The sequence below is a fragment of the Phaethon aethereus genome (genome assembly GCF_964289735.1).
Source record: "Phaethon aethereus genome assembly, chromosome: 14".
Classification (NCBI taxonomy): Eukaryota; Metazoa; Chordata; class Aves; order Phaethontiformes; family Phaethontidae; genus Phaethon; species Phaethon aethereus.
The window spans coordinates 11,781,638-11,808,527 of NC_138590.1; the positions used below are offsets into that span (position 1 = coordinate 11,781,638).

General features: G+C 45.5%; 2 protein-coding genes across 2 annotated transcripts; both read left to right on the top strand.

Annotated features, from left to right (window-relative positions):
* Positions 1 to 5,119: 5,119 nt before the first annotated feature.
* LOC309409748 (ovomucoid-like) lies at positions 5,120 to 10,379 on the top strand (the record flags this gene model as incomplete). The annotated part of the gene is made up of 8 exons (XM_082005957.1): positions 5,120 to 5,174; positions 6,173 to 6,192; positions 6,997 to 7,133; positions 7,632 to 7,686; positions 7,960 to 8,096; positions 8,669 to 8,729; positions 9,743 to 9,852; positions 10,334 to 10,379. 8 exons carry the CDS (start codon positions 5,120 to 5,122, stop codon positions 10,377 to 10,379), a joined length of 621 nt encoding a protein of 206 aa, XP_081862083.1.
* Positions 10,380 to 22,980: 12,601 nt separating this feature from the next.
* On the top strand, positions 22,981 to 25,540 carry LOC309410124 (ovomucoid-like; the record flags this gene model as incomplete). The annotated part of the gene is made up of 5 exons (XM_082006463.1): positions 22,981 to 23,165; positions 23,406 to 23,451; positions 24,371 to 24,498; positions 24,639 to 24,684; positions 25,378 to 25,540. The coding sequence occupies 5 exons, from the start codon at positions 22,981 to 22,983 to the stop codon at positions 25,495 to 25,497; spliced, it is 525 nt and encodes a 174-aa protein (XP_081862589.1). The 3' UTR covers positions 25,498 to 25,540.
* Positions 25,541 to 26,890: the final 1,350 nt, after the last annotated feature.

A 26,890-nucleotide genomic window follows, 5' to 3' on the forward strand; every position in this document is an offset into this window, starting at 1 on the left:
GGTACTGAATTAGTTTTCCCAGCCCTGCTAGTTAATCAACTAGTATCTTACTTCTGCCTATAATACTCTCTTAGCAATGACATTCTTTGGTGGCTTGTGTAGCTGTCTGAAATCCAAGGGACACAGCCACGATCCCCTTGCCATGTGCTATTCTGATGACATGTGTGCTGCTAGATGACGAGTAGCTTGAAAATGGCTCATCTGCTGTCCTTTGGAGATGTGTTCAACTGTTCCCCTGGTTTATACAACCTCAAAGCAATTTGCTTTCATGGCAGAACATGCTTATTCATTCTATTTTAACTGTGCATTGAGCTATAAGTAATGTCTCCGTGCAGATAAAAATCTATTGAATTTTATTTTTTATTTCTTTCTACCTTTTGAACATTTTCTCTTGACTCCAGCTCCTGAAGAAGATGTTCCCAGCCTTAGCAGTGAAGTTGCCAGGTTGACTTTCTCCTGCCAGGCAGCCATGAACGGTGTCAGTCCCAGGTCAGCTGCTACTTCCCCGCAGCCACCTCCTCATTGTTTCTGCTTGGGCTGTGGCAAAGATGAAATGGGCACTCAGTGATGCACAGCTGAGATCACTGAAGTGTCAGGAAAACTGATTAAACCAATGATTTCCTCTTCCTCTGACCAGCTGCAGGATAACATCTCCTGTATTACCTCAAAACCACTTCCCTGCAGTATGTTCACTTCAAAGAGTAACAGCCTGGCCGTTGTCCAGCCAAATGTTCTGCTCTTTAGTGCCTTCTTTTTCTGCTGCTCATTCTAGCGTTTTCCTGCTTTCATGTGCGTAACTCTTGTCCTGTGCAATGGAGTCCTGACCTGACGTCCTCATCATCCGGAAACTGCTCAGAGCGTGAGCTGGTGAGGTGAGAAGTGAGGTTATGTCCTCAGAGCTGACGCTGCTGAGACCCGCGTCCGGTCCAGGCTGCAGCACAGCAGTGAAGTGGACGCTATTTTGGCAGCTGATTTTCTGTGGTGCAGATAATGGGGAAGTGTTGTGATGGTGGGGGCCTGGGCTGTTGCAGAAGTGGTGGGACTTTGAAATCATTGAGAGCTAATAGCGTTCTCAAATTTAAATAGTTGGGGGGTGGATTAACAACGATTACAATCTGCTCTTTTTTTTTATACATGTTGCTGGTCTTCCACTATAAAAACGTGCTGGGAGCTTTTTGTACCACTTACCCTGTGGCCCTTTAGCAAAAATTGTAGGAGAACTCTGAGGCTGCTCTCCTGGGTCATGGAGAAGTATTATGTTCCTTCATTAATAAAACCTATCCATAGGAGAGAGCATTATGTAAGTAGCATATACATAAAATAATTCAGGTTGGCAGAGCTCTCTAGAGGTCTCCAGCCCAACCCCTGTTCAAAGCAAGCCCAAAGTCAGCTCAGGGTGCTCAAGGCCTTCCTTGCTCAGCTGTGTTTTCAATATCACTGAAGAAGGACATGCATGGCCTCTCTGGTTCTTGTGCCACTGCTCAATCACCCTCATGGTAAAGAATAAGTCCTCATATTTGGTCAGAATTTAATCCTTTTGCTGTGCAGCTCTGAGAAGATTCTGGCTCTGTCTTCTCTATAACCCCATCCGGGAGCTGCAGATAGCAATGTAATCCCCCGTAGCCATCTCTTCTCCAGGCTGAAGCAGCCCAGCTCCTTCAGCTTACTCCGAACACCCTGGACTCCAGCCCCTGAAGTAGCCTGGTGGCCTCTGCTGGACTCATTCCCATGTGTCAACATCTGTCCTTGCAGTGGGGCCAAGTACATTTAATTCGTTGCATAAGTAATGTGAAACTGTGTTAGCCTTCACCTGCAGGGTACAAAGTTCTGCACGTGGTCTTTGTTCAGGGAAACATTCACTGACATTACCTGGATCAAGCTCTATTCAAGAAGTTCATAAACACATGGATATGTTTTCATATCTATATGTTTTAATCATATCAGTGACTTTGCCTTATTGCTTAGTTCAAACGGTGCCTTCGGGCACTAGGTGAGAGGCAGATCTTCCATTTGTTCTGTATCGGTTTCTCCAGGCGTGTGGCTCAGTACAAATAGTTACTGGCTCCACTGCAGCCAAGAGAAAGACGAAGATGGAAACTGCAGTCTGAATTGTATTTAGCAGGCATTTTAGAGTGATTAGAGGCGATTTAATGAAACAGCTACAACTAATTATTGTTATTTCCCACTTTTACAACAGCTATTTGTTAATCAAATAATGTGAGAAAACCCAGGAATGTTTGGAAAAGCGTATTAAATAATTTATCATTCATTTATCAGTGTATTACATGGAGAAGTCACATATCCACTAACAAAATTTCCCAACATAAGTTTTGATTCTTCCAGAGAATATGAAATCAATATTGGTAAAAACTCTAACGGGAAATGTAAAACAAGAAATTCCTTGGGTAAGTGAGAAAGGATGTTGTATAACGGCCAAATCCTGTCCCGGTGTCAGCCTGAAGACCCTCTGGTGCTCAGGACCATAACATGCGGTACCCCGAGATGTGGCACTGCCTTTGCTTACTTGCAGATCTCTGCCCTCATGCTGACTTCTGCACACATGAGGATTTTCCTTTAGCCAAATGGTTATTAGCCATATGCTGCATCTGACTTTGATGATTAGAAGACCATAATGAAGTGGATTACAGCATGAGATCAGTGGCAGGATTGCAGACCAAATCCTCTTTCTAACTGTTCTTCCAGGAGTAGCTAAGAGCTGAGCAACCTGTCCTACTGCATGAGCTTAGCCAGCTGTGGGGTGTTTCCACGCTGTTATCAGAGACAGGATGATCTGGAGCTGTAACCCCAGTGGGGAGGCTGCAGACGTTGGCTGGCTGGAGGCTGCGTATGACTCTGAAACTTGGTGATTTCTGGGTGTTGATTTTGTGGCTTGCCTGGAGGGGGGTACCTGAGCAGCTCAGGGGAGACTGGTGTTCCCCAGTCAGCACTTAACTGTCACAGACTTGAGTCTCCCTAGAGCATCTGTAGGTGATAAACTTGAAGGAATGGATCTGCTGAACATCAGACAGGCACTGTGGTGGTCGGAGGAAATCTGGGTTGCTCGGGGACGGTAAGTGCCAGACCAGTGCTGAACCTGCAGTTGCAGTGGAAAATTTCTCTCCGCTGTATAAAGGCAACACGTGCCAGGCAGGAAGGTGCTCTCCACCCATCAGGAGAGAGGTCGGTCCTGCCTAGAGGACCAGGGCAGGGAGCAGCCTGGAGAAGCAGCATGTGGGCACCAGGCAGGAGGCAACCTGTCAAAAGCTGCCAGGTCGGGGCTGGGAAGGCTGGTGAGGGTCATTTGCAGAGTCTTGCTGCCTGGCTGGAGAAGGCAGTTGCAAAGTCTGTATTTGACCCAGAAGGATGTACCTCCCTCCGACTGTGCAGAGACTGTATGTGTGAACTGACGAAGGCAACCAGCGTGGCGTGTGACAGCAGCCGCAGCGTGCTTCCATAGGCGCCCAGGGGAAGAGTCTCTGGCTTCCAGAGATGCCATCCACAAGGCACATTAGGGCAATACATCTTGCAGATGTGCCAAATCTGTCTAATCATGCATGCTCCCTGTAATTTATAGAAACAAATTTATAGAAACAAACCCGGCAGCATAATTATTTTAATGCATCTGTCTGTAAAGAAACCAATCTCTTTTAGGTAAAAATGTAACCTATATATCCACACAGCCATGCTGCAGCTTTCATAACATGCCAGTGCCCAGGACAGGTGATTCCATGCACCATAGTGCAATTTATACATTTAAGAATCAAAATACACTCTTTAGATCACTGTGATATATCAGACACCAACAGGGTTGCTTGGGCTAAGGTTCAATGGTTTCAGCTGAATTTCATTTGGTTAATGGGTGGTGCCTTCAAGGGAGTTCAAGGGAGTGCCTGTAAAGCATCTTTTGCTCTGCAGCTCCCACGGTGCTGCAGTCTATCCTAAGCACAACACTTAGCTCCCATGACCAAAAAAATCCAGGTGTGCCTGCCATTTCGGACCCATGAAAGGGATCATGGTGAGAAACTTAGGTTAAAGGCAGAACCCACTCCTGCAAAATTACACCTGCTAAAAAAACAGCGGAGGTCCAGACCTCTTCCTAGGAAGGAGCCAGGTGGAGATAGCACAAAGACTGGAGGTGCAAGATGGAGGGAAATTGGGGCAGCCTCTATGTTTTGAGTATAATGTTCTAAAATATCTGTAGGGGGAAAGGACATACTGTACTTTGAAGTGTAGTGGTGCTATGTAAATAGGTTTCCAAAGCTTCAGTGTCTTTTGTTCTTAAGATGGCTTAGTGGAACACTTTGAGTCAGTCGGTGTGTTTAACTGTGACTAGGTCTGTAAATAAGTGCTCCCTGCTTATGAGGTTCAAGTGACCTTTTTAGTGGCATTTGACAGAATTTAACCTGCTTTCAAGTCTTCTACTGACCTCTTCTATACCCAGGCAGCGAAACGGTCAAGAAGCCATTTCTTTTATCAAACCAATGCTAGATACCATTAGCTTCACAGGCTAGACACAGTCCTGCCAGACTCACCTGACAAAGCTTAGCCAGTTCTGCTCATGGCAAAGCCACCCTTGACCCATGTTCATACCTAGTAGTGAATATCTGGGAATGAGGAAACCCCCCCACCCAAAACCAGACAGGAAAGCAGAGACTCTTACAGCTTGATCTGCAAACAGGGTAGTACTGCAGGCTCTGCCTAAGCTGCTCCCTAATGGGAGACGTTTCTCTGCAGAAGCAAATGAAGGACCCGCTGTTTGCTACCCTCAATGTTTTGTGCTCTTTACATTTCTACTAGAATCCTAAAGAGTTTTTTTTTTCTCTAAAAGTCTGTTTGTTTGGTTTTGACCACTGAGAACATGTGATACTTGTCTCAAGCTATTAACCAGATGTCCAGCCAAAATCAATTGCCTAGCAGACACAGACCATTACCTGAAAGTCAAGACCTCAATAAATATTACCAGCCTCATTGTACTGGTGACAGATTCTGCTGGTTGGTTTATGTTACAGTTGAACAGTTTAGACATTGCATTTGTATATATTTGCGGTCAGCCTTGGAGAACCCATCTCACGAGCAGAGCAGGAGCAGGCAGCCTGCAGACTCAGGAAATACTTCCACCATGACCACAGCAGGTGTTTTTGTGCTCCTCTCCTTCGCGCTTTGCTGCTTCCCAGGTGAGTAACTCTCAAGGCGCCGCAAAGACTTCATGTCTGAGTCCTGGTTGTCTTTAAAAGGGTAAGATAGCGGCTTCAAAGAGAGAAAATCTTCTCCTGTAAAGCACTAGGTTGCCTCAGTACGTTGGCAGAAGATGTCGGAGCGGATTTCAGGACAATCTTAAATGGGTCACTGTTGTAGCTGGTTGTCCGTCATAAACACAAATAGCTGCAAGTGGAGTTCTGTGCTGGTAACTAGTGCTGTTACACTTTTCACACTGTTGTTTTAATGCTGTTACACTGCTTACATTTGTTGTACAATTACAACAAATGGATAAATACTTGGAACAAGGCCATAACAAGGTGGTCAGACCTCCAGTAACTAGTTGCAAAAAATATTGTAATGGCACAAGTAAGTTCTTTGCAGGAGCCTGGCAACTTTCCTGCAATGTTTTTGCTGCTAATGGAGAAACAAGAGATGAAAACAGGCCAGAGTCTGATGTTCTCACTGCATATTTACATCTGATAATATTACAAAGTCAAAGACAATTTTTTTTCCATGCTCAGCTTCTTTAAAATGCATGTTCCTGACAACAGATGCTGTATGTATTTGCTTATCCTGTGGGTGACTATTTGCATTTGCATTTATCTGTATTGACTCAGGTTTCTTTTCAGACATGTAACAGAAGCTCTTTAGGGCCAAAACTGATGTGTAAAAAGATAAGGAAGGAAAAGCTATTCTATTTTCAATTAATAAGGCTACCTATCTCAAAATAAAAAAGAACAAAGCTATTCAAAAACGTGTTTCATCACAGCTAGCAATAAGCAATGCTATTATACTTACCAACATAGAAAAAAAGAAGATTCATATATAGTTTATTTAGTTCAGGAAACTAATCACTGGAAATCATTCAGTTTTGTCCTGTGTATAGGAATTTTACATCCAGATTTCCAGCTTTAAATGAGGTCTTATCATATTGGCTTTGTTTCACACTTTCTGCCTCTCTCTTATTTTCCAGACGCTGCCTTTGGGGTTGAGGTGAGTGGAAGATTTCTTTCTGCCACTTTTCTCAAGAATATGGCCTGGTACAGACATAACCAAAGGAATGGGAAAAAGCTCAGGCCTGTAGATGCTTAGCTGTTTTTCACCTAGGGTGAAACTAGTGTCGTTGTAAATGTTTAATGTTTTAATGTTTACAGTGTAAAACATTAAATTATACTGTTCTTGGTTCTACATCTATGCTATCTGTTAATAATGTAGTAGTAGTAATGATAGAAAATGTTTTGATTAATTCATTTTTCACCAACTTTAAACTGGTCTAAGCTTTAAGCTGGTCACATGTGATTGGCTCTAAACTGATAGCAATAGACTGTGGTATCGGTGCCTACCCGAAGGCAACCTACCGAAAGAATAAAACACTATGAGACACTCCAGCTTCCACGCACCAGGTCATTAGTCTTGCTCCTCTGAAAAAAACATGATCAGTGTGTTGAGAATGAAAGAATAGAAACAGAAGTGCACTGGAGGGGCCACAAGAATATAAGAACGAGGTACCAGTGGATAGGCTTTGTAAAATGGTGCCAAGTGAGTGTAAGGGACCACTGCTGATTTACCTCATCTGGGGGCTGCATGCCTATAGCCCTCTCCTCCTCCTCCTCTCCTGCTGTGTGGGGAAGTCTCTGCAGGAATGATTCACCAGTTGCCAGATTGACCCACCAGCACCAGTTTGTGCTGTGGTAGTGAAAAACCCACTGCCGGTTGTATCTGGTCACTGTCTTGTACAAAATGAGTCGTGAATGTAAAATGTCTTCTCCACCCTGCTGCTGGATGTTCCTTTGGCAGGTGGACTGCAGCACATATCCCAACACTACAAATGAGGAAGGCAAGGAGGTGTTGGTCTGCACCAAGATCCTCAGCCCCATCTGCGGTACTGATGGGACCACCTACAGCAATGAGTGCCTGCTCTGTGCCTACAACATGTACGTACTGCATAGGAGACCTCAGGCTCATGCTTAGGACTCCTGGCAGCACCACTCTTCAACAAGCAGTGATCTGTCATAAGTCACTTGTGTTAATTCCTTCAAAATGAGCTTGGGTATCCCTGCATGGCACTCCGTTGCCTAGACATGACTTTAGTCGCCATGTCTCTCTTTTGCTGGTGTACTTTATTCTCCAGCTCAAGGATCAGCCAGATGGAAGCCCCTAGGGCACATCTCATCACAGCAAAGCAGAGCAAAAAGGTGGAGAGTTGCTCTGCTCTGAACTGCCCAAAATGGTCCTAAAGCTCTCAGGGTCTTTACAACCCTGCCAACCTCTCAGTGCTAGCTGGTGAGGGAGGATGGCTCTGCCTTCTCAAAAAATATATGTAAGACTGATAAAGAGTCAGCTTTCCCTTCTATTAGTTACATATTTCCAGCCCCTAGGATGTAGCAAGGAGTCTTTGCTGAACTTCCTAACATTTGTCTTTCCCTCTCCAGAGAATATGGAACCAATGTCAGCAAAGACCACGATGGAGAATGCAAAGTTGTCCCTGTAAGTGAAACCAAGGGCAAAACAAGGGGCATGCCCTGCTTCTGAGTGGCCAAAGCTGCTTATTGACTCCCCCAAGAAATAATTCAAACACTAAATAAGGGGACATATGAGATGTTAGACTCTTGTGTTCGTTATCTTCACATGAAATGTCGTCATAGTGACACAAAAAAGCATTTTCCTGCTGTGGTGGTATCCTAAGTGGCCACTCACCAGATCTCCTTGCTTCCCATAAGTAAGCTTTCACCAGTGCTTTGTTGCATGTTCCCTCAACAGGTGGACTGCAGTAAATATCCCAACACAACAAATGAGGATGGCAAAGTGGTGTTGCTCTGCAACAAAGCCCTCAGCCCCATCTGCGGTACCGATGGGGTCACCTACGACAACGAGTGCCTGCTGTGTGCCCACAACCTGTGAGTACTGCGTGTGCAGAGCTCTCCTGTGAGAGACAACGAGTGCTTAGCGCTCCCCACAGCTGCTACTCTGAATATCAGGACTTCTACCAAGGCTTTTTCTGTAAGGTGCTTGAACTTTGACCCTCCTCTTTCCCTGGTAACTAGACCCTGTTTTCCTTTGTGATTAAAAGGAAAACTGTGCCTTTGATCTACAGAGAGAAGTAGAGAGCTGGGTGGGGATCTAACATGGGACAGAATATTTCTCTTAAGTAAGTTAAAAGGGACTGTGTGGCAGATGCTGCCTTGCAGAGGACAGCATCTAACCTAACGTTCATCTTCATTGCCACACACCTAGCTCCTCGTTCACTCTAACACCCTGGACCACCCCTTGTCCTTCACATCACGTTATAGAAAAGCGCTTCAGCAGGCTGTGGCACCAGCTGAGCTGGTATCTAGAACCATGCGGACACAACCTAAGATGAACGTCTCCTGTATCCCATACCTGAGGCTGATCAGCATTGCTGGGACACGGGGTTCAGCAGAGAAGGTTGCTCGCAGAGCTCCCTAACATGGGTCTCTTCCCTCCCCAGGGAGCCCGGAACCAGTGTTGGCAAGAAGCACGACGGTGAATGTCAGAAGGAAGTTGCTACAGTAAGTGAGCTGCACGATGAGGGAGGGGGTTCCAGTCCCACTGATGTCAGGGGAAGCACTGCCAGTGTCTGCAGCGTCCTACAGGACTGTCGCTGCTGCTGCGCTTCGGCACAGGGAAGGTTTTGCTTCCTCCGCCCATAATACATGTTATCCGCGCCAACGTCGGAAAAGGAAAAGGGTGACTGCACGAGAAGGGATCGGTCAAAGAGCAGCAGCAGAAATAACCCATGAGGGCAGAACTGAGAATAAGAACAGAGAATGGCTTTTGGGGTCAGACCAATGGAACATGAAGCCTGTGATGGCTTGATGCAGAGCCTGCTTTTAGCAGGGGTCGTAAGGATTTTGTAGGAGAGATTAAGAGTAGAGTGAGTATGTATGGGGCTTCTACTCTTCCCACCTCTAGCTATTTTCAAGTGATGGATCTGAGCTAGGTGCAATTTCTGTGTAGTCAGTAAACCTTGATAGATTTCTCCTCCATGAAATTCCTCAGCCTCTTCCTGGACCCGTATACATTTTTTTGCACTACGCTACCTTTCAGCAAAAGTAGCACCCATTGCACAAAGAGACAAAATCCCACTCTCACAGTATCTAGCTAAGTCCTGATCTTCATGTTTTAAGACTACGGGAGAGATACTGGACCCTTACACAGGCGTCAGCACCTACACTTCTCCAGACACCAGTGTTTTTCCATTTAATTTCCTGGCCAGGTTGGGAACACAGTGCAACGCGACCAGGAGTGTGGCACGTTCGCAGAGTGAACTGCTGCTGCTGAGAAATGCTGTGGTCAGGCTATGATACAAATCTTTTCAAACAGGAAATTATGATCTATTTTTATGTTATTAAATTCTTCTGGCCTAGGAGGAACTGACACCTCAGTTTATATCAGATTGTGCAAGGAAGTTAATTACTTTTAGTTAGATAGTTATCATTAGCAGTGCAGTGGTAGCTAGGGGTTCAAGCCCTTCTGCTGTTGACTCCGTCATATCCTTCACATTAGACTTTTTTTTTTGCAGGTTGACTGCAGTGACTACCCTAAACCTGTCTGCTCACTTGAGTACATGCCTCTCTGTGGCTCTGACAGCAAAACATACAGCAATAAGTGTAACTTCTGCAATGCAGTCGTGTATGTACAAACATGGATCACATTCATGTTATCAGTTGCCTCTTATGGGCACAAGTTTGCACAGTTGCCACTTTCTTGTTTGCTGGCCAGTGTTGATTAGGGATTTGGGGCAGGAGAGAATACCCTCATGTCAACCATTCATTTCTTTTCATTAGAGCATACAAAGAACTATGTCTGGTTTTTTTAGTGTGAATGGTTTGAAGACCATTAACCTTAATGAAATTTTTCTTGCATGTTGCAAAGAAAACAAAATGTGAGTTTTCATTATAGTTTCCCCAAAAATATTTTCAGTCTTAAGACTGGGTTAAATGATTTCACTCACCTCTTAGTAATCAAATAGCTAACGGGACTCTGAGTCTGCAAATCCTTTGGCTCTGGGGCAGGATCCTACCTGGTGTCTTCTCTAGGAGCCATGTAAAAAGACAGATCATAGCAGGCAGGACTCTGGGTCTAATCCATTTTTTCCTCTCCTTGCTTTCAGGAACAGCAATGGAACTCTCACTTTAAGCCATTTTGAAAAATGCTGAGTATCGGTGCTGAGAGAATTCACCACAGGATCCCCACTGGCAAATCCCAGCTAAAGATCTCACCTCAGTTCATCTTGCTCTCTGGGGAACTCGGCTCACTCCTGATTTTCTTTCTCAATAAACTAAATCAGCAACATTTCTTTGTCTTGTTTCATGTGTTGTCTCATGAAACATTTTCTTCTGTTTTTTTTGAATTATGATGCCAGGCTGAATAGGTTATGTTCTCATAGCTCTGGGATATAACAAGAACAACATCTTGCTGTCCTCCCTCTCATAAAAGGCAGAAAATTAAATACAGACACATAAACCTCAGAGCTGTGTGGCTTTACACATAAATGATAGTCAGCCTATGTTAGTGTTCAGACCCTTTTAGAGATTTGACATTGTAAAGGGCTGAAATACCGCTCTGAAACAATGATGCTAGCTGATATCTCCTAAGGTATGTCTGGTACGCTTTCTCTGCGTAGGCATCATCAGCAAAAGCGGTTCAGACTGGGGTGGTGTCTGCACCAAGAGCTGATCCCTGGCCTCGCCAGCACAGTCCTCACCTGAAGCGTAGCACTCTGCAAGGGCAGCCTGTTAGCAAAGCCCATATTTTTCAGATGTGAGTGGGCCTTGCCTATTTGTCTAGGTCCTCCAAATGACTTTTTTCTAGGTCTTTCTCATCTTGAAATCATCCTTTAACAACCTCCAAGTGTTTTAAGATAAATGCCTTCCTAGGGATGGTTCATACTCCTGCCTATTTGTCTTCTCTCTTAGTCTTTAATAACCTAATACTCTTTTTCAGCCCAAGGAATATTTCAGCAGTGTTTCACAATCCAAGGACAAAGTATCCTTCTGTTTTTTGAGAGTGTGACCTGCCATTGGCGTATTGTCTATGAAATTTATTTTGCTTTTGTCCTCTGTTGGAGTATTGAATTGGTGTTTTTTTGATCCACACAAGAGAAAGATAAATAAGTTGGGCATATCCCCTCTAAAAAGTAATATCTCCCATACGCATTTCTTCTGGGAGCCAAAGGTAGAGGGGTGCTTGTTTTCCTTGATGGAATAAAGTCATCCAAAGAAGCGATGCTTTGGTGGTAAAACAAAGGATTTATGTTGAAATGGGCAGATGGATGAAGCAGCGATTTCCAGATAGGGTTAACTTTTCTGGGATCCAGGTTCGGGTCTCGCACCATTCTGTCATTATCAGACTATCAGTCCACTACAAATCTAACCCACAATGCTTAATGGTTTTTAGGGGAAATAACAAATGTAAGTTCTTTGCATATGCCCCTAAAAGTTGCTCCATCTCTTGTCCAGTCCAAGGACTCCTTTCAGTATCTGGGACACCCTCTTGCTTGCCTTCCCAGTTCACTACTTTCCTGGTTTCACTATAACTTAATGATATTTTACTGGGATGAAGCATGAAAATGAAAGTAGAGATTTTCCACTCTGGCAGTGGTTCATTCAACATCTTGCTTGTGAAAAAACACTGCACATACATAGGGACTGATAGGTGCATGCACAGAAAATCTGCTGCTTAGGTTTGTACAGCTGCTCTTTTGCCTGCAGGAATTTTCTATGGTCCTTCAGAAGGAACCTGTCACACATTTCACTCGAAATAACGACACAAAGTGTATGTTGTGTTGGGTTTGCGCGGTGAGGTTTTGGTGGTGGTGAGGCTACAGGCTTCTGTGAGAAGCTGCCAGAAGCTTCCCCCATGGGGGTTGTGGGTTAGAGGCTCACCTGAGTTGCCAAAAAGGAACTGTGGTGGGTTGACCCTGGCTGGAAGCCAGGTGCCCACCAAAGCTGCTCTATCACCCCCTCCTCAGCTGGGCAGGGGAGAGAGAAGGACAGGGAGATCACTCAGCAATTACCATCATGGGCAAAACAGACTTGACTTGGGGAAATTAATTTAATTTATTACCAGTCAAATCAGAGTAGGATAACGAGAAATAAAAACTAAATCTTAAAACCCCTTCCCCCCACCCTCCCTTCTTCCCAGGCTTAATTTTACTCCCAATTTCTCTACCTCCCCCCGAGCAGCGCAGGGGGACGGGGAATGGGGGTTGTGGTCAGTTCATCACATCTGGTCTCTGCCGCTCCTTCCTCCTCAGGGGGAGGACTCCTCACCCTCTGCCCTGCTCCAGCCTGGGGTCCCTCCCGTGGGAGACAGTCCTCCACGGACTTCTCCAGCGTGAGTCCTTCCCACGGGCTGCAGTTCTTCACCAGCTGCTCCAGCCTGGGTCCCCCCACGGGTGCCGTCCTTCAGGAACAGGCTGCTCCAGCCTGGGTCCCCCCATGGGTGCCGTACTTCAGGAACAGGCTGCTCCAGCCTGGCCCCGCGGGGTCCCAGGTCCTGCCAGCAAACCTGCTCCAGCCGGGGCTCCTCTCTCTCCCCACGGGGCCACAGGCCCTGCCAGGAGCCGGCCCCAGCGCGGGCTGCCCACGGGGTCACGGCCTCCTTCGGGCATCCCCCTGCTCCGGCGTGGGGCCCTCCCCGGGTGCGGGTGCAGATCTGCTCCCCCGTGGAGCTCCATGGCCGCAGGGGCACAGCCGGCCTCCCCGGGGGCTTCCCCAGGCGCTGCCGGGGACCCTCTGCTCCGGCGCCTGGAGCCTCCTGCCCCTCCTGCTCTGGGCTGGGGGCTGCAGTTGTTTCTCTCACATATTCTCGCTCCTTTCTCCCACTGCAGTCGCCCAGTTGTTGGTTCCCCCCTTCCCCCTTCTTAACTCCGTTCCCCAGCGGCGCTGCCACCGTCACTGACGGGCTCGGCCTTGGCCAGCGGCGGGTCCGTCCTGGAGCCGCTGGCACTGGCTCTGTCAGACATGGGGGAAGCTTCTGGCAGCTTCTCACAGAAGCCGCCCCTGCAGCCTTCTGCTATCAAAAGTTTGCCATACAAACCCAGTACATTCTACCCCTCACCTCCATGAATCACATATTTAAGAATTATCATTAAAATCCACATTGATCACACAATCTTCACAAACTTAACTCACATCAACAAAAAAGAATTCCCCACACCAAAATGAAAATAACATCATCACAACAGTGAACGAAAGTAGCCAATTTACACATGATCCACCCTTTGTCCCTTCACCACAATTACAACAGAAATTTCCCCTGATTTCCGCTCTTAGCTCTCTAGCTGTGCTCAGTCCATGCCCAGTTACTATCCTTGTCTTGAATTCCTCATGCCCCACGTTGGGAGACAAAAAAGTGCTGTGGTGGGTTGACCTTGGCTGGATGGCCAGTGCCTACCAAAGCTGCTCCTCAGCAGGATGGAGTGGGGAAAATAAGATGGAAAAAAACTTGTGGGTCAAGATAAAGGCAGTTTAATAAAGCAAAAGCAAAGGCCGTGTGCGGAAGCAAAGGAAAACAAAAGATTGATTCTCTACTTCCCATCAGCAGGTGATGTCCAGCCACATCCTGGGAAGCTGGGCTTCAGTGTATGTAATGGTTGCTCTGGAAGACAAACTGTGTAATAATGAATGCCCCCGCTCCTCATTTCTCTTAGCTTTTATTGCTGAGCTGATGTCGTATGGTATGGAATATCCCTTTGGTCCGTTTGGGTCAGCTGTCCTGGCTGTGTCCCCTCCCAAGATCTTGCCCACCCCCAGCCTACTGGTGAAGGGGAACGTTGGAGAGACAGCCTTGGTGTGAGCACTGCTCAGCAGCAGCCAAAACACTGGTGTGCTCTCAACACCTCTCTAGCTACCGATACAAAGCACAGCACTGTGAGGGCTGGGATGGGGAAAATTAACTCCATCTCAGCCAGCCCCAATACACGTATCTAACATACCTAGACTTCTTGTGACTCCTGTTGACGAAGAAGCATTCTTCCTGGCTTACAGCGTAGCTTACCTCTGTCGAGATTGCCACCTCACCAAAAGACCAGGAATGTTACTGCAGAATAAGGGTGGATAAGCCAAATATGAACGCGCGCACACACACACATGCATGCGTACATATAAGCGTGGGTAGCACCTGAGGGCAGAATTAAAGCTACGTTTACCAAGCAGAACACAAGCTCCGCTGCACGCGGACACTTCAGCCACCATGAAGACGTGTTGCTGCTGTTTGCTCTAGCCCTTTGCTGCAGCACAGGTGAGTAGCTTCACTGCCTCCTGCTCTGCCTTTGAGTAAGTGCTGGCTGTCTTTAAAACCACAAAAACATCCTCAGACTGGAAAGAGCTTCATTCTGCAAGGACTTATTTACTCCTAGAAAGATAGTGTTGAAAAGACTTGACATCAAAGACTATCACTTATGGGGTAATATTTTAGCAACAGAACTGAGTGGGTAAGAACAACTGTGGGAACAGCTCTGCTCTCAGCACTAGTTTATGCATAATGAAAGAAGTGACATGTACGTGGTACAACCCGGAGACTCAGACATCAAGTATTTAACCTCTGAAATGTTGCAGAAACACAAATTATTTTACTGAATGAAAGCGAACATTTCTTGTAGTCATCCTGAACTGAGATGCAATTTGAGAACCTGAATAGTTGTAGAAGCTTTATTAAACTTACATTTCACTAAATACTCCTCTTATTTAAGAACTATTCTGGCAATGCATGTGAGACGCTGCCTCTCTGTATTTGCCAGCTTTATGACCCTGTTTGCCTCAATAACTTGCTTAGCTTTGAGTACACGTCCTGCTCTATCCTTTGAACCATGGAGAATGACCTTCTCTGCTTTCATTTTGTACATCCTTTTCCACCTTCGCTGTAACCCGCATTAAAAAAATTATACTACAGAATAAACATAAAATACGGCACAAAATTTTACCTGAAATTCCTTTGTCCAAGAAGTAATTTGCTAACAAACAGTGAATTGAAACTTGCATATTCAGGGCATGCATCCACAGGTTTTTTAACTCTAACAGAACCCATGAATTGCATTTGTATCATATTTCTTTCTTTTTTTCTTTTTTACAGGTACTGATGCACTGCCGGTAAGGGACAAATCTTTCTATTTTCCATAATTTCTTTTTAAAGCAGTTTCCACATAAATCCCTACTAATCACATTGTGGTTGAGCATTTGAAAATCCTGAGTCACCCAGCCGTCTGAACAATATTTGCCACAGATATTATTGGGTGAAATTGCCATTTTAATCTGCTGATAGTTTCAACAAGTAGTGCAGAATTCAATTCGTGTTCAAGTTATTGTCAAAGTTACTGCAGCAGCATTTACGATGGTTACGCAGGCTCCACATCACCGGAGGCAACGTACCACCGTGCTCCTGCCCTGTCCCTGGGCTTTTTCTCAGCATCTGCTGCTGGCCAGTACTGGGGGGAGCTCAGGCTGTGTGTGGGGTCTCCTACTGTCACCTGTCTTACATATCTGTTGTTGAGATTTTTTTGGCGAACATACTTGCATCTATCTGCAGGGCTATTGCAGTAACTACGTGGTACCCAGAGCTGTCTGTACGATGGAGTACGTCCCACACTGTGGGTCCAATGGCATAACATACGGCAATAAATGCTTATTCTGCAATGCATTCCTGTATGTATGAAAATAAATCTCTTCACTAACTAAATGGTGAACTATCTTAGCTTGAACTAACTGATCAGTCTTGGAGATTGGTTGGAGAAGTAAGGTTCCTTTATTTTGTGTTTGCCTGTTCTCTCACTAGCAAGGGCCAGTTTTTTATTGGGACAATTTGGCAGGAATTCCTTTCTTTCAGGTATAAAACGGTAACATTTAACAGAGTTCTTCATTTCCCTGTTAAGTAATTGCTGAAGAGCTTTCTTCCAGAGCTTTTCTGTCTTTCCTACAGACTATTTATTCTTCCTTTAGATTAGGTTTTTATCTTATCTTGTCTTTGAATGTTAGTAATAAAAGGAAATAGGTGGAACAGTGTTCAGAAGTTTTCTGTTTTGGTTAAGTTCCTCTATGATATATCCTTCACCAGAGGGAGAGGCAAAGAGTAAAAGCCCAGATGTTCTGTCTCTGAGGTACTGATTTCTTTCTGTGCAGGAGAAGCCGTCAGACTCTTTGCTTGAGATATCTTCGAGAGTGTTAACTTCTTGACAGGCTTCAGCTCAGAAAGAGGAATCCTCTCTGGCAATGTTCCCCATGGCAGATGCTCCCCTAAAGCCTTGTCCTGAAACTTTAAAGCTCATGATGAATCTTGAATCCTCTGCGTAATAAAAAAGCCATCATGCTTTTATGTCTTGTTTTAATAATATGTCTCACTCTGTTTTCACCTAAGATGTTGCATGACTACATCACTGCAACAATCCTGGGGTGCGGGTATTAATGGGCAAATTACAGGGAGAGGGAATACATTGTTCTGATCTACAAAGAAATCAACGCTAACCGCAAAGGCAATGGGTAGATTTTGAGGGCATTTGCCTTCATCCAGCTTTCCAAAAGAAAACCGGGTCTGGAGATGCATCCTGGTGCAATGCGCCAGTCAATTTATTCCACTAAGGGCACCCCGGACAGACACTCTGCTTGGGTGAGAGGAACTCTCTGCCTCCCTAACCGCTGCTGTCAAATACCAGCTGCCCCCCCCGCAGTTCTGTAGGGTAGACTTTGGCAGCATGCAGAGGCTCCAGGCAAACCTAAACATCCACACAATTAGAGCCAGTCCCAAGACTGTTGCAGTTGGGGGTGTTTTGTGGCTGCTCTGTAAAAGGCACAGAGGGTCTTGCTGGCACCGGGAGCTGCACATCCCTGTTTCAGTTTCCAGGATTAGTCCCGATTTCTTATGCCCAGAGGAGAAGTGGTGAAGAAAAGCAGTTTCCCAGCTGCATCTCTCCCCCTTGCAAGAAGGGTTGGAAACCCACCTTTAGGTGGAAGAAGCCCTTTGGCAGTTCGCTTCCCAAAGCAACGAGACAGGATGTTTTCTCTGGACAGGCGGGTACCCGGCTGCCCACGTTCATGTTTGCAACGTTCATCAGTGCGGGGTATTGCAGAAAACCAGTGGGCAGTCAGTCCTAACAGACCTGACATTCGGAGGACTGCTAGCAATCGCTACCGCAGCCTCTTTCTACACCTCACCCACCACTTAGCTGCTGCTTGTAGGTAATTACGTTGACTGTTGCTTGTAGAGGATCCTTTGAGATTCTTCGGCCTCTGGAAATCTTGGCTGATGAAAGGAAGGGCTCAGAGTCATAGCGTTAATTTATTATTCATTAGCAGTGAAGCGCTGGCAGTGTGGCACAGTCAAATAGTTAATGATCTTAAGTGACAATGTGTCACTTTCCAGAGACTGGAGCGAGCCACTCTCTGAAGGGAGACAATTTATTTCCAAGAGACATGACTCTCTGCAACCGTTTAGTGGCAAGTCCCTTCCCTGGGCTTGAATGTCCCTCCTATGAGAGGGAGGTGTGCATGGGAATGCATTTCAGAGGCAGATGCAATTTCTTAGGACCAAGACAAACTGAGGCTCTGGGAGGTGATGCTGGTGGTGTGTGGCTCAGGGGCTTCATGCTCCTTCTTGGCCCCCTCCACCGAGCAAGGGAATCAGGGCTAAGGGAACACAGCTCCAGCACTTATTTTCTTTCATGGGGAGCAGCAGAGAGGGTGAGGATGGCCCCCAGGAGCCCTCACGCCTTGGACAGAAGTGGAGCTCCTGATCGCGCTCAAGATCCCAGTGGTCCTCAGGGGGCATCGTCCAGGGGCCGTGTCTGCTTAAGCAGGAAAATCCACCAGGCAATTGAGGGGAAACCACGAGTCGAAATGAACGAGGACAACTCCTCCACCCTGACGCAGTTCTGCAGGAGTAACCCAGGGTGGAGCAGGACCCCAGGTCAGCCCCGGCCCCCTGCCCCAGGGGGGCAGCTCCTTGGGATGGAGAGGAAGACAGTCCTCTTTTATGGGCATCTCATTGGAAATAATTTTTTTTGTTGCTGCTCAATAAAATCCTGCCACAACAACACAAAATCCTCTCACCATTACTAATCTAACTCTCCCTCCAGGAAATTCAAGGCAGGAAACATTGTCTGCCTGCCGAGGTATTTTATGGTACAATTCTTTAAGCAGTACCTCGGCACTTTATGTCATTATCTGATGTTTGTGAATTTAGGAAATGCCATTCAATTACCCCACAACCTGATTAACACATTGCATGTAGTTATTTTGTTCTGCTCTATTTTATACCAATGCTTCTGTTTTAGTGTATTGTTCTACTTGTTGCTGGCCAAAATATACCTCAGGCCAGTCTAGACCTTTCTGTTAATGCAGTTTCTCTCTGAGGCTTCATTCAGGATAAACGGTTTGTTACCATGTTCTTTCTCGATGCGGAGAAAAATAAAATGATGTTTTAAAAGAAAATTACTTGGAGATGTCGTTTTTGGGGGCTGGCTGTGTCAGAGCTATTGCAGCAAGGCAGAGCCGAGATTCGCTGAGGGATTGGGATGTGCAGGGCCAGGTCCTCAGCCTTTTGCTGCTAGAATACGCCTCCCAGACAGTCAAATTATTCCAGACACCCTTGCCTGTGATATCATCTATGCTTAAAAGACTGGAGATATGCTGGCAGCAATCAGATAACTGAACTACAAGGAGAAATATGAGATGAGTGCGGCTTAGAGCAGGGGCTCTGCTTGCTGTAAATTGAATTCATGTTCTCATAGAAGATCCAGTTCTGCCCCCGTGTGCAGAGGTCTGGGAACAGCAACCTGTTTTGGGAGCTCTTGCAGTGTGCCACATCGCTAGTCACTGGCAAAGAAATGCATTTTGCATTTGTCTCTGGAGCATAGTACCACTTTATTCTTGATTATGGTGCGGAGTGTGACGGCGGGGTACGGGAGCAAGGACAACGATACCGCTGCTGGAATAACAACACGCGGTCTTGCATGCACACGTCCAGCTTCCCTGCCCCAAAAAAATCAAGAAGTATCATTTCTCTTTGTAGCCAGATGAAGCCTGTGGCACGTAACTAAAGTAACTAAAGCAGAGAACAGAAATGAAGATTGTTTTAGGTCGTAGTAGATTATGGACTTACTTGAGATAGGGAGTCTCAAGACCAGAGGAAAAGATTCCCAGGAAAATATCACAGCTATAGGAAGAAACAATGCTGGATTAGAAACTGGGCAGAATTTCCAGAGTTATTGAAAATGTACCTTAATACAAGAGGATCCATCATATGACTACCAATGTTTATCCCATTCATGTGGCCATAAACTTCTTGAATGTTTGACCTCTAAGAACTTGAAATAACAGCAAGAGTTTTATTTAAACTTTTCTATGGATCTCATATCTGTAGAAATGTTAAAATAATTCTACGCCCAAAGTCACTTTACTGAGCCCACCATCATGATACTCTTGAATATCACCGAGGGGTTTTGGCACGTGAGTTCACTTTGCCCTTCCCGTTTGCAACCTGTATGACTTGTGCCGAAGCTCGCTCTTCCAAATGCATGGAGGCAGTTGTTTGTGACTGCTCCTAATGCCTGTTTTCAACCCATCTGCTGCCCCGCAATTACTTCTGTCCCATTCCCTCTGTTTCTTATTAATGGAGCTCCTTGTGCAATCCCACGTCACACCTCGCCCAGCAGCTCTCGCCGCCCTGCCCTGACTGCCACCAATTATCTCCCGTCCTTTCTCATGGACCCTGTAGCAACTCTTCCTTTGCCTCTCTTTTCCCTTCCTGCTGCCCTGGGAAGTGGCAGGGATTCCTGGAGGAAAAAAGCTGCTTTTGGAGCCGTCCTGGCTGGTTACCCAGCCTCAGAAGCAGCATGCGGATCAGAGGGGGATCTCCCCAACGGGTCTAATTAATAAAAGGGCAGGTGTTGGCCAAACAGGAGAATGATGCTGCTCCCTAGCAGATACCTTGCCATTCGCAACAACTCCCGAGAGACCTGTGTGATTTCAGCCGGGCAGGAGAGGCAAACTGGAAAAGGAGCATGATTTCTGGTAACTGGGGATCTCCGATGGGAGGTGGGTATGGAGAAGCTCAGGTCGCAGGGCTGGAGAGGACACAGACTACATTCCTGTAGCCTCACTAACCACCGCAGAGCCAGCATGTGCCATCTTCACCAGCGGCTGATGCAAGTTCTGAGGAAGCCTTGTTTCCAGGCTTCGGCATTCTTGCCCCTGGAGAATAATCAATATTAATGCTTCTGTGATTACTGCTTCTATTCCAAATATGCTCACAATCAGTTCAAGGAATCTGAGAGTCAAGTCACTCAGGATGCTAAGAATACAACTAAGAAACAGCTTTCAAAGGAACCTTTCAACTTCTGCTATTTGTGAATGAGATCCAAATAACAGTACTCATTTATTTTTCAGGAAAGTGATTTCATTGATACAAAGATGCAAAGTCCCGCAAGTTCTATTCTGCGACTTCTGTTCCCTTACACTTTCAGCTGTGTTTTTATGATTTATATGCCCTTGCCAAGACTTGAACATCTCCCAGGATAATAAGAAAAACAATTCTGATTTTCTATTTAAAACTCAGGCTGCCTTCAAGCCACATGTATGAATCAAGCTTCTTCTAAAGCACAAACATGTTCCATCCTTCGCTTCCTTCTGTGACTACCTTAAGTCAAAAATGTATGATTTTATGCAATAGTCCTTATTTGTTTTTCCACACACTGGATAGAGTTGAACCACTTAACAGAGCCTAGCACGCTATTCTTCACTTCTATCCTCCCCAAAACATGACTTTCAGCTGACACTCTAAATTTAGTGCCATATAATAGAGGGGGGAAAGGGGAAGCTCAAGGACACACCTTCTCTTTGCAGCTGCTGCAAATTTTTCTTGAATGTCTTTGGAATTAAGAAGCTGATTTCACCTGCACAGAGCACCACTTGCTTGCCATTAAAAGGAAACATCCCAATCCAGATTTAAGGCTACTTATTATCATAATTTCTTAATCAGACTTATGCCCATTGCCAACAGATTAATAACTCTTGCTCCTACATAGAAATGTTTTATAAACTTCTGAAGTTTTAGTTAATGCTTCCCTGTTGCAATAACTGCTTCCTTCCTGTTGATGAGAAATCCAGTGTACCAGGAAACTATAGGAGACAGTGTGGAGAGATTCATTGAGCCCTCAGCATCTTTAAGGTACACTGATGCCTGCCTAACCCAATTTTATGTCTGTAAAAGCTCAGAGTGTCCCATGCTGCTGTCCCCCCACCCTGGTGTACCGTGCAACTCTCCGGGAGCCCAAATACCACCTAATGTGTGTAATATGGTGTGCACAAGTTGAAACACTTTCAACAAATGGGTTTTTTTGCTTTACCAACTACCATTCGTAATTTCACAACATCTACTATTGAGACAGTGCTCTTGTTTGGAAAGTACAAATCACTCATTGTACAGCAGGGCGCCTTTGTTAACAAGCTGGGTGTAGCTCACATTTTTGTTTAATTCTTCTGGGCATCTCTCTAACAAACAAGTATTCTTTAGAGCTCAACTCAATAATCAATACAATTTTCTTAGTTTACAGAGCAAATAATTACTTTATGGGATGACTTCACAAGGTCAAGGAGATGTATATATATAGTGCAGAGAGAGAAGGCTGAGAACCATCTATTGAACTCAACAGCAACAGATTTGCAAGTAACAGACTATACAACCATCTCCGCTATGAAGACAACAAGAAGCGTTGCCCTTCCTGGGCTTGTGCTTCTCAGCTGCCTTTCCGGTAAGTTGTTTTTGTTACAATCTGTGTCTAGTCTTTGTGAACCTTTCCCTTAATATATACATCCTAAAGGACAGTTCAGGCTTTTGGAGATGTGATGATTTAGTAATGCGCAAGCTCTCTTTTAATGCACTTTATCCTTGTGCAGATAAATACTATAGATCAGTAGGATGCATTTGTCTGATTTAAACTTATGAGCCTTAGTGGGGTTAATAGCGCTGCAAAAGGTGGGAAGTTTATTTCCTATTTCTTCTCTAGTGAGTCAAAATTTCTGGTTTCACAAATAATTGGTTTTTTTAATCTTAACATATAACTTCTTGTTTACTTGGAGTAAATAAAACATTTGGGAAAACAATCACTTCTCAGTAGTAAGAAAGTGTATTAATTGGTTACTTTGTTGGGAAAGTGATGATTCCAAAGGAATTTTAGTCAAGGACATTGTCCAATTTTTGTATTTTATAATCCCTGTTTTTATAATCTCTGTTTTTATTGTAGGTATTGTTATTGCTCAACGACGGGTGAGTAGTAGATCTTCTTTGTCATTTAGTCTTGATTTCTAAGTCTAGATGAATAATTCATACTTACACGATATCCCAGGGAAAGCTTGAGAGAGGAAAAAAAAGGGAGTGAGCAAGAAAGGAAGAAGGAAACGTGCCCCTAAGTATTATACCACCTCTTTTCCCCCAAAAGAAGAAAATATCTTTGTCAGAGAATAACATCTTACCATGTTGATGATAAAAAAGACAGTGATTAATAATGTAGAGTGAGAGTCAGCACAGAGTGCCAGCCAAAAATCTATACAACTATTGAGTAACTGCCCAAATTTCTTCCCTGTCTTGATTCCCCAAGGAATGACCATTTTTGCCCGCAATGCTTGCTGAAAGTACGGGAAGTTGTAATAGCCAAAAGGTGCTTTTGCACGCTATAAGAAACACAGTGTGTTTTGTTCCCTCTCTTCACCATGGAGGAACGACAGAGGAAAAAAATGACCAACAGTAGTCTCCCGATGCAGCGAAAACATGATTAAAGCAAGCACACCCTTCTCTCCACTTGGAGATGTTACAAGTCCTCTTCAACAGGCCTCCTGCGGCGCGTACCAGTTGTCTGGAAGACTGCAGCTTGTCTGTCCCCGCCACTACAAACCCGTCTGCGGGACCGACAGCGTGACCTACCCCAACGACTGCTCCCTCTGCAAAGAAATCTTGTGAGTATAAGGTCTCCTGATTACCTACAATGCCAGTTCAAGCAGCAGACAGAAGCCTTTGGGGTTGTGACTAATTGTGGGGTGGACTAGATTTTTCATAAGTTTCTGTCTTCCCTAATGTCAAAGCTCCTGAATCTGATTAATTACAGGGGCTTTACAAGTGGAGACACTTAATGAGTGAGATGACTACATGGTATCAACAGATGAATCCTTCCTTTCCTTCTCCCTCTCTCCCTCTAGCCTTAACCGAGCCATCGACAAGAAGCACGACGGAAGATGTGTTAAGGTACAGTCTGAGATCGGTTCCTCCTCCTGCTGCGCTGAGCAGTGGTGGCTGAAATGATGGCAGAGACCTAGACGGAAACCTCGCCTAGGATTTTTCTGTATTAAAAGCACACAATTTCAAACTGTCAGAAATGGAATGAAAATTAAGAATTTCAGTTTTGCAATAATTTCTTTTAAATGTTGTTTGAACAGTTAAAATCAGTGAGTTTTAAAATTTTGTTTTGTCTACAACATCAGAGTTAAGAATGGAAACTTTTCATTTCAGTAATGCTTCAACATTATCAAAACACTTCTCTCTAGATTTAGACTTAGAGACTTGTTGAAGCTGAGAAATTCCCAGAGGAAGTTTGGATTTTGGCTAAATCAGTCTTGTAACAGAAAAAATGATTCTATCAGAATGTTTATCATGAAGTTTGTTTATCAATATATGGAGCTACTGTGAAGTGGAGAAGTATCTCTATTTTTAGTTTAGAGGGAGAAAGTAAAGAAACACTCTGGTTGTGCAATTTAACGTAATACGACGACTTCCATTTCAGTACACTCAGAGTAATTGCAGAAACACTTGGGGTGAGCGTAAACTCCATTTTCAAGTGGCATCGACATTTCACAGCGAAAGTTGCTGCCGCGTAAGGCATTTTAGGCAAAGATCCTTCATGGTGGTGTTCACGGTAAAAATCCTCAAGGTGACAGAGATGAAGCCCCTTTCAGGACAGGAAAAACCAGATACTCCAGGATCACGCTGTACCCATGTGCAGGATTTCAACTGTTCTTGTTCCTCCAACTCCACCACGCTGGGGCTAGAATCCCCTCTTCCCTTGCAGCTCTGGGGAGGGGGGAGAGGTCTCTTGCTCCGTGCTCCATTATGCAGGATGGATGCAAAGGGCAGCAGAGATTAAAATGTTGTTCTGCGGCTGTTCCAGCTCGACTGTACTGGCTACCTGACATCAAGCAGTGGACGTGCGGTCCCCTGCACCCTGGAGTACATGCCCATCTGCGGCACCAACGGGCTTACCTACAGAAACAAGTGCGACTTCTGCAACGCTGTGGCGTAAGTGAAGGGGCTGGGTCTCGGGAGGGGTTTCTGGATCGGTATGTGCTCGTGTTGGCATTCAGAGCCTGGCGAGGTAGCTTGACTCACGAAGCGCCTGTGCTGTGCTCATTCACTCTCAACTCGCTTTCTCCCCAAAGGAACGGAATGGACATAAACCTGCGCAATGTTGGAGAATGCTTCCAGGTAAGCACAGAAATCTGCACTCTTAACTGCTGTTACAATACACCGTACAACACAAATTCACTGAATCATAGCCAAATAGTAGAAATGCCTGCACCGTCCTGGTGCATTTGGCCCGGAAATCGGATTTGAGGAAAATGGTTAAAGCATGCCGGGGTCAAAGGGTATTGAACCAAATCCGTGACTCAGATATGCAGTTCCCCCTCTGACCTGGGAGCGCAGCAGTCAGTGCGTGCTGAGACCTTCATTTACCAGGAAAGGGGCTGAGCACGAGATGCTGCCTTACCCCTTCCGCGGGAGAGCAGGAGGGTCACACACTACCAGCAGTAACAGCGGTGACTCCTCGCGTGGGAACACGTTCTGCAGCGACCACCCGCTTTCTGTACACTTGCTCGGCCAGCCTGCTCAGCCAGCGCCGAGCAGCCCGTGGGAGGCCAGCCTGGACGTACCAGCACAGTCATTTCACTATTTGTAATAGTATTTATTAGATTCCCCCCCCCACTCACCTTCTCCCCACTTCACGCCACTCCAGGAGAGCACATTTGCTGCCTTTGAGTTTGCAGACTCGCTAGAACAACAGAGCCCTGCACCTGAAAAGTGCTTTTATGCTTTGCCATACCATAAACATAAAGCACTCGTGCAGGAAAATACGGGGAACAAAAGCTTTAAAACCTGTTGTTGCTCCATTATTAGCAGATTGACTGCAGCGAGCAGAAGAGTAGCAATCTCATCTGCACCGCCGACTATAACCCCCTTTGTGGCTCCGATGGCAAAACTTATGGAAACAAGTGCCAGTTCTGCAGCGCGGTTTTGTAAGTATGGAGCTCATCGCGCAGCCTTGAAACCAGAAAAGCCAGAGCACACACACACAGCGCCGGCAGCTGGTGTGGGTGGAAGCCCTGGAGCTTCCGTTAGACCCTCAATAAATCCATCCCTGCTCCGCGTTCCTCTCCTGATGCTCACTCCTCTGTCACCCCCCAGGCACTGAAGATCTTAAGCCCAAGTCTTCTCCTTCCCTTGCAATTAAATCCAGATCCCCGTTTGCAGGCTCGTAGAGTTGCTGACTCCTTCCCTGACAGAATGATTTAAACTGTGACCATAGGAGGTGTCCAAAATTATGGGGTTTGTCCCAAATCTCTTTCTCATGAGAAAGCATGTAACCTGGGGAATCAGGAAAGAGGTGAAACATTAAGTGAAGTACTTTGTAACTTGGAGCGCGTGAAAGCATTATCTTATTTGGGTAAAGTTAGACTATAAAACTGAGATCCGTGTCTGTAATTTTGGTCTCCCTCTTTCTCTTCAGGTGGAGCCGGGGAACTCTGTTCCTCAAACACCGTGGTGAATGCTGAGCACTGGAGCCCTACCCTTCGCCCTGATTTTTCCCTTACAAATCCTGCAGTCGAACCCACTCTTCCCTGCTCCCACGACTGTTCCACATTGGTCTCTGCTTTGATTGATCAATAAATTAAACACAGCCACTCTCTTTGCCATGGGCTGGTTTTTGTTTGGGGTTCTTTTTCAGGGCAGGGTAATGGTCTGCAGGCTTTTAGGTACTTATCTGTCAGACAGGAGAAGTTGTGAAATAAACCACAATAAAGAGCAAAGCATAACGCCCATCACACACAAGCCCAAGTCCTCGCAAGCATACATCACTCCATACCAAACCATCAGAAGAGAAACCGAGGTGCTATAAAATACTGCCACTTTCCTAATTTTGGTGTCTTATACAGTGTAAATGGGTTTGTCTTTGTAACAACACTGAGTCTTGGAGGAACCGGTCCTTTTAGGGGTCTGGGCATGGGGGGATAGCCCGGGCAAGTATGGCAAGGAGAAAGGTGGCCATGGTCAGCGCTACCTGGGCAAGGGGCAGGTCTGGCAGTGTGTTGTAAAAAGGAGGCTTATGGCAAAGGGAGGAGGCTATCTCACAGGGAAGAAAATTAGGAACTGCTGCTTCCTTGAAGGGTGTGTCCATTGAGACTGTGTTAATCAGCAGAAAATTGCAGCAAGCTAGGCAAGGCTGTAATGAGCCTAATGAGAACCCAAGGAGAAATTAGACTGGGCTCAGGCTTTCAGATTCTTGGAGAAGAGATCTGAAAAGTTGCACTTGGGGTATTTGAGGCAGAGGTAGGACAGGGAACCTTTCAGGAAAAGGTCTTGGATTTTCTAACCCCAGGAAAGAAGGGCCAGAAGATGTGCTGGTGGCTCCAAG